Here is an 8,116-nt window from a genome sequence, read left to right on the forward strand (position 1 = left end):
CCTGCAGAAAGCACCCCAAGTTCCGGTGCCGAGGCCACGCAAAGTACTCCCGTCGCCACTGGGACCGCCAGTCGCACCCGTGCCGAAGCCACTAACCAGGCTTCCGGCGCCGGCCGGCCTTCCTAGCACCGTTCTGCCAAGCACCGTTCTGGCCAGCGCCTGCCCGCCCAGAAGTGGTGGCAATGCTCCGGCGCCCCTGGACGATGGTGCCGGCGACTGCAAGAGCGGCAAAGCTCTGGCACCCCTGGACGAGGGAGTTGGCGACCCTCCGAGCAACCAGGGTAAGGTTCCCGACTGTTCTAAAATTCTGGTGTCTCCTAAAGGCAGAGGGCTTGGCCAAGACTTAAAGGACCAGCGCGGACGCCCGCCAGACCGGCCACGCCTCATCACCGGCTGGCACGGACGCCCGCTGGACCAGCCACGCCTCTTCACCGGCTGGCGCAGAAGAGGACGCTGGCGCAGAAGTGGATGTTGGTGCAGAAGAGGGCGCATGAAAACACGCTCGTACAAAAGAGGGTGCTGTAAAGCATGCTGGCGCAGAAGAGGACAACGGCGCAGAAGTGGAAATAGGCGAAAAAGAGGGTGCATTTAAGCACGCCCGCACAAAAGAAGGGCCAGTAAAGCACGCCGGCGCAGAAGAGGATGGTGCAGAAATGGAAGTCGGCGGAGAAATGGAAGTCGGCGGAGAAATGGAAGTCGGCGCAGAAATAGAAGTCGGCGCAGAAGAAGAATATACCGGCGCAAAAATGGAAGCCGGCGCAGAAGAAGAATATACCGGCGCAAAAATGGAAGCCGGCGCAGAAGAAGAATATACCGGCGCAAAAATGGAAGCCGGCGCAGAAGAAGAATATACCGGCGCAAAAATGGAAGCCGGCGCAGAAGAAGAAGGTTATGGATGATGCCCTGTCTCGGGTTTAGGAGTTTTATCACGAGTGTATTGGTTGATTGAGGCAGGTTGGTGGTTCAATTTCCTCAACAGGTTGACTCTTGAGGGGGGGGGTGTTACGGCTGGCAGCCTGGACACACACTATGTAGGAGGTGTGTGGATTCTTTTCTCTGCAGGTGTATGGAGCGGTGGTTCCACCCCTGTGAAAGAGCCCTGCCCAGGTCAACACAGCTGTGACTACTTCCCCAATCATCCCTCCTCCAAACAAGATTCACTTCCTGCCCTTATTTAAACCCTTTTAATTTGTCAGTTCACCCCTTGATCCCTTGATGCCTTGCTGACTTATTGACTTTATTGTAAATAAAATAAAACTGAAGGCTACTTGCTGTGTTTGTCCCGGCCTCATCCTTGACCGAACCCGTCTGCTGTGATAGTTGCGACTCCCTGGTATATCTTACCCCAGTGGGAGTCGTAACAGTCCGTTTTGAAAATGGCTTCAAAACAACACAACAATATATTTGCTTGTGCAGCTTGCTCCAAATGCAGCTTTGTAGCTCTCAAAGTTAGCAGACTGAAAGTCGCGGACACACCCTATTCCCGCCTGTAACAGGCTTCCTAGCGTTGCTAGGAGTTGACCGCCCTTTCTTAATGATGTCCATTTTTTTCTGGAAAATAGCTTTGGGAGCAAATATGCGAACAAATCCATTTGTATTCCTCCGTCGGTCATTGTGTGTGGAGTTTGTGATCTCTGGCTGGCTCACTTTGGCTTTGGTCCGCCTACTCTACTCACTAGTCAATCATAGTTGGTGAAAGTGATGACATATCCCTATGCCTGCGAAATGGCCTTGGTGTCACCAAATCAAATTTTTCTTGGTTAAAACAACAGTCTTATCGACGCTTGTTTAATGCAGCAGAGCCCGCAGAACTGATTGTGAAGGCCTTGAGGCAGATTTCTGACCCTGGCAACAAATAATGGCTGAAATGTGATTGGTTAAATGCTTCAATATGAAAACATACATCTGGAAGCAGTGCAACCAGGGGGAAAAGCAATGAAAGGAAGCTGTAAGACAATTTGGAATTATTTAATAAGCATTGATGGACAAAATATAACATATGATTCAGATATTTCTTAGGCCAGCAGAGAAGGCCTTGAGGTTCTTGAAGGCCCCGACGCCCCGCCACTGGCTCATAGATATTTTTTTGCGAGGGAAATGCGGCGAGAAAGACGATGTGCTGTTATCATAAGCAACCTCTCATGTACTCGGCCACCTGGCTGTCTTGATGCTCAGATCTCAAATTTGTCTCATATTTTGGGGCATTCGTATGTCAAGGTATTACTGTATTTCCATTTCTCTATAGGCACAAAAACATGTAATATGGTAGTAATAATAGGGCTTATCCTATTTTGCATTTGTTTGTATTATCTCGGACATGTCTGGTCTACAATATCTGCGATATTTGAGGGATTAATGTATCCTTTTTAATGTGCACAATAATTAATTATATGATGAATTAAAAAAAATAACTGCTTTCACATGCATGACCCAAAGACCAACACAAACACAGTGTTCTCTCGCTCAGTTGCGAGCCATGCCTGTATTGTACAGCAAATCAGTAACAGGGGTTGAGAATCTAAGTTCTGGAATAAAAAAGAAACGACTAATCACGGCATTTGATTCAAAAATGATGTTCTAAAATAATTTTAGCTGCAATTAATTTTTATTTCGACAAAAAATCAAGAAATTACCCTCGCAGAATTTGTGGCCTGTTTTTTTATAATTACCCTGTAATTGGCTAGAATTTGAAAATATGTGTTTTAAAACTAACAGCATTCTAGCTACCCTTGGAATTGGTTACTAAATCATGCATTCGTTGGTGATATTAATTAAACTTTCGACATTTATTTCTGCAATAAATACATACTGTACAATTATATACATATATTTTTTTCATTTTTATAGTGGTGTCCAATGTGTATTGACACTCATTTAGTATTAGCATCCTCTGACTTCCAAGAAGATGGGTGGGGGGCACTTGTCATTTATCATCTATAGATTATGAATTTCTTCAAATGGTATGAATCACAGTTGAACTTTCAGAAATGTGCAGATGGTGGAGAGGTGGGGGACAGACCGTTGGGAGTTGGTTGATTTCGTAGAGAATACACTTGAGGGGGAGATTGGCAGGAAGTGAGGGAGTTTGCCTTCTGTTCATCAGAGTTTTATGGTGTCTAAGTTTAGATCTTGGCTCAAATTCAGATACTCAAGTAGCATGTCTTGTGGGTCACCACAGCCGCTCAACATAGTGATAGACGGAAACAGCACTCACCACTAAGCTTACAAGAAGAATGATAAAAACAAGGATCGGCAAGGGGAAAGTTTGATTCCAGATACATTGTCAAGAGAAAATATTTCAACTACCAAAAACAGTTGTAGGGAGAACAGTGAGGATTTTTCATTTTCAGTTTTTTGCTTAGCACGTTTGTGTCTCCATCAACAATGGGAGATGAGGCAGAGGCTAGAGACCAGTCTGGAGCTTCAGTTAAGCTGGATCCAAATTTTCTGCAAGATGTCGTTTTCCATGGCAAGTTTGACGTGAGTTTTAAATGTACTTTAAATGTAATCTGTTTTTGTTTGTTTTTTCATTACAGGAAGGCCCACTCATTTTTGAAACGCTCCCCATGTTAAATATATATGTACTATGTATAGTATCCCTGGATTTTGATCAAGTGAAAGGATGTAGTACTGGCAATAGATTGAGAAATGGTGATAAATACTTCTTTTTAGTCTTTTGAAGTGGGCGGCCCAGTGGGGCGAGTGGTTAGCAGGTCGGCCTTACAGTTATGGGGTTTTGGGTTCAAATCGAGGTCTGTCCACCTGTGTGGGGTTTCCATGTTCTCCCCGGGCCTGCGTGGGTTTCTTCTGGCTACTCTTATTTCCTCCCACATTCCAAAGACATGCATGGTAGACTGGTTAGACTCTCTAAATTGCTCTTAGGTATGAGAGTCAGCGTGAATGGTGTTCTGTCTCCTCGTGCCCTTTCGATTGGTTGGCCACTAATTCAGAGTATCCCTCGCTTCGTGCCCAAAGGTCAGCTGGGAGAGGCTGCAACCCTTGGGAGGATAAAGCGGTTCAGAAAATGAATGAGTTAATGAATGAATGTTTTTTAGCCTAATTTACTGTTAAAAGCAGCAACGCACAAAACCACTAGTGTTTTTGTCAGATTCACAGAGAATAAACAGTGATGTCTGTGAGCACACATTTTCTTAGAGCCTTTTTGAGAGAGAGAGCCATAAACAATTTATATTTTCAAATGTTATTCCTTGAGAGCCATACTCAAAATTTAAAAGTAAAAATACACTAAAATGTCTACTATTTGATGTGATTTGATTTATTTGTAGTAATGTGACCACTTTTAAAGTACAAATCTTCACTGAGATCTTTTGACAAGATTTTAACGCTGTGGCTAATCAGTGACAATCAACGGGAGTATGCATGCAGAAGAATCTAATGAAAAACCATGTTTAAAGTCACACTAGCGGTAGTGTCGGTGCCACAATACTTACATAGCGCTCCTATTGATACATTTGGGACTGAGCTCTCTCAATAACGGTTCCCATATTTTACCTCAGAATTTAGAATAGAGCCATATGTACCTATCAAAAGAGCCACATATGGTTCCTGAGCCATAGGTTCCCTACCCCTGTCTCAGAGGAAATGATTAAGTTTATAAAATCCTGTTATTTCATGACATAATTTTGCTACGACTTTAGTGTCTCATAGCTTAAAACAGGGGTGTAAAAATATGGCCCAAGGCCCGCAAGATAATTTCAAAGTGAAATTATCCATCAAAGACAGTGATTTTTTTAAAATTAAATGCAATTTCATAATCATCCGCTAGGGGCGCACTGTTTAGGGCCATCAACTGCTTGTTATGACTTCGTTTCTACCCTGTTCTTTACCTGCCCGCTACACCCTAAACTTGTATGTCCCTAGATGTTTTGGCACCAGCACTTTCCTTTGTCTGACTTTGCTTCCTGCTTTTGGGTCTTACTCCGCTCCACAGCCAAGGTGGACACAACAGAATAATCACACCTCTATGGACCCAGCAGTACCTCCGTTGATCCAGTGTGGGATTGCCCACTGGCTTCCTCCCTGGGAGTCAACGGGGTGCTATCGGCAGTCCCTGCTCGATGCTCTGAAGCGCTGGATCTTAGTCTTTGTTCTCAAGTGCCAGTCCTGATGCTCCGCCCTTCTGCACCCGTCCCGGCGCCCCGCGCCTCTGCGCCTGTCCTGGCGACATGCTCTTGCGTGCCCCGCCTCATCAGGGACCCCAACGGTCGCAACTCTGACGGCGGGGGCCCTGACGACTCTGATGGCGGGCGCCGTGACCCTGGGGAAGATGATGGCGACTCTGATGGTGGGGGCCGTGACGCTGGGGAAGATATGGGAGGGTACTGATGCTGGGTACTCTGATGGTGGCGACTTTGACGGTGGGGGCCCGATGCTGGTGAATCTGAAGACGACGACTCTGACGGTGGTGTCCCTGACGCAGGTGACTCTGAAACAAGGGCCCTGCTAGCGGCGACTCTCCGTGCTTCACTGCCAAGGTGGCCAGCGATCTCTCGTTCTTACCGGTTGATGCGGCTGCAACCCATCGTGCTTCCTGGTCGAGGTGGCCTGCGAACCATCATGCTTCCGGGTGCCGGTAATCCATTGTGCTTCACAGTCGAGGCGACGTGCGACTCATTGTGCTTCCCAGTCGAGGTGGCTTAGGACATTGGCATTCTCCTCCAGACACTGAAAGGCGCCAGATCAATTCCTCGCGACCTCCTGGCGGGCCAGCGCGCCACGTCCTCTCGGGCCAGCCAGGATGACTGCCTGACTAGGGATTTTTAAAATGTTTTTGGACATTCAAGGGTTTTTTGATTGCCCTCCTCCAGGCCCCCTCCCACCCTTCCTTTTTTATGTAGTTTGATTTGATTTGAGACGTCTGGGATCCGTCCCTGAAGGGTGGATTCTGTAATGTTTTGTTCCGGATTTGTGCTTGGGTGTTTTTTCCTTGTATGTCTTCTCTGTGTGATTGTTCATGAATATTACCTGCTCTATCTTTTCTGGCTATCGTTCTCTTTTGTGACCAGTATTTGATCCTGTCGCAGTGTGAACCTGGCTGTGTATTTTAAACCCCTCGTGTTGTCGATTATTTTCTGTCTCATGGTTATCTTGCCTTTTGACGGTGTACGTCTCTTCGTCTTGCTGCTTTCCCGTTCAGTTCGTGTCTTTGTTGTTTTCCCAGTTTTGAGTTTGTAATGTTTATTCTGTTACCATTGGATTAAACCTTATATTATGGCACCAGCACTTTCCCTTATCTGTCTCTGCTTCCTGCTTTTGAGTCACACTACACTCTGCAGTCAAGGTATACCTTACAAGGTAGGCTGGTTGGAACCTTTAAATCGCACCAATGCATGATTGTGGCACGAATGGTTTTCTGCCTCCTTCTGTCCTGTGATTGGCTGGCCACCAATTCAGGATGTCCTTTGCATCATGTCCGTAATTAGATGGGATAGGCTTCAGAACCCCAAAAACCTTGTGAGGATAAGAAGTTCAAAAATGAATGAATGAAATAATAACACATTAAAATGGAAATAAATCAGCACCTGCAATATTAACAGACCTATTCATATTTGCAAAGAAGTATATCCAAGAAGAAAGTGCAGAATAATTGGAGGAACTGTTAAAAAGATAAATTGTACATTTTTCTATATCATAAATGCAATTTCTTGTTGTCGCTGTGAATGTTCTCAGTTGCTGAAGACTCTAAGCCCAGAGGAAAATACACATTCTCAGCACGGCCTCCATTTTCAAGATGGTCAGCGGCATGTGGACTATGTTCTCACCTACCCTTTAAAGAAAACATCTGTGGGACGTTCCATTCGGTACACAACCCATTTGCTCACCGAAAATGCTGTGGCACGCAGCCTGAGGCGTAATCATCAACCATCTTCAAATACGTCAACACTTTCCAACGTGGAGCTAAACAACCTAGGAGAGACCTTCAGTGCTCACGAGGATCACAAAACCTTCAGGAGGGAGGAGTTTCAAGGAAAACTTAGAGATATGGGCCTGGAGTTGGAGATTGCTGAAGATGTACGTATTTTTTTGCAGTCACCATAAATGTCAACTTAATGATTTAGAATGTTTATCATTTTATGATGTTTGCAGGGAGGTGTGATTACTAGAGTAAATCTCATTTCATTTTCTGAACTGCTTTATCCTCATTAGAGTCGTGGGGGGTGCTGGAGCCTATCCCAGCTGACTCAGGGAGGCAGGGGACACTCTGAATCGGTGGCCAGCCGAACGCAGGGCATGCGAAGACAGACAACCATGCACTCTCACACACATAACTAGGGGCAATTTAGAGTGTCCAATCAGCCTAGCATGCATGTTTTTGGAATGTGGGAGGAAACTGGAGTACCCAGAAGAAACCCACATAAGCCGACGTGACCTGGATTTGAACCCAGGACCCCAGAAATGTGAGGCCGACGCACTAACCACCCGAGGCCACTCGCACCACCAGGCCGCCCACAGTAAATTTGTAATCTGATATTTTTGCTCTTTGTAACCAAATGTGTGACATAATTATGTAGAACTTAAATACAAAAAAAACCCTACAAACTTGGCCCAGAAGATTCAATCCATCAGATCAGAGATTTTTATGTGAGAAAGAACTTGCAGTGTTTTTGTGCAAAGAATGACGATTTTTAAACATCACCCAAGATGTGAACAGAAAGTACCTCTCTTTGGAAAAATCTGGAAACCTCTTCTTACAACAGGAAATGTTTCAACAAAGCTTCCCACACTGTAGCAGAATTACTCTCAAAACCATTAATAAATTATTATTGTGAAGCTATTTTTCAAAATTAAAAGTCTGCCAGCTCAGAGGGCTAGAATACGTTTTTCCTCCCACATTTGTCTAATCTATTGCATTTATTCATACCCCATGTCCGTACTAATTATTAACCCAATGGGCTGTTACCCCCCTACCCTACACAATGGAGGTACATTGGTACTTCAACATACGAATGCCCATATGAGCATACATATGAGCAATTTGAGATAGGAGTAAAATTTTGGGCAAATATTTATCTTGAGATACGAGACAAATTTTGAAATACGAGCATACAGCGAAAGGCTGCTCAAAAGATCATCAATGGCGCTGTCTTTCTGATCG

At 45.1% G+C, this 8,116-nt stretch overlaps 1 protein-coding gene across 1 annotated transcript in view; it reads left to right on the forward strand.

Moving 5' to 3' along the window:
• Window positions 1-3,391: 3,391 nt before the first annotated feature.
• Window positions 3,392-8,116, forward strand: part of LOC144193043 (anoctamin-1-like) — a 15,978-nt gene continuing 11,253 nt past the window's right edge. The window contains exons 1-3 of the mRNA XM_077711857.1: window positions 3,392-3,473; window positions 5,214-5,440; window positions 6,691-7,032. Of these exons, the coding sequence (XP_077567983.1) occupies window positions 3,392-3,473; window positions 5,214-5,440; window positions 6,691-7,032 (651 nt within the window). The remainder of the gene's footprint in view (window positions 3,474-5,213; window positions 5,441-6,690; window positions 7,033-8,116) is intronic.

Source organism: Stigmatopora nigra, unplaced genomic scaffold, assembly GCF_051989575.1.
Source record: "Stigmatopora nigra isolate UIUO_SnigA unplaced genomic scaffold, RoL_Snig_1.1 HiC_scaffold_50, whole genome shotgun sequence".
NCBI classification, from domain to species: Eukaryota; Metazoa; Chordata; class Actinopteri; order Syngnathiformes; family Syngnathidae; genus Stigmatopora; species Stigmatopora nigra.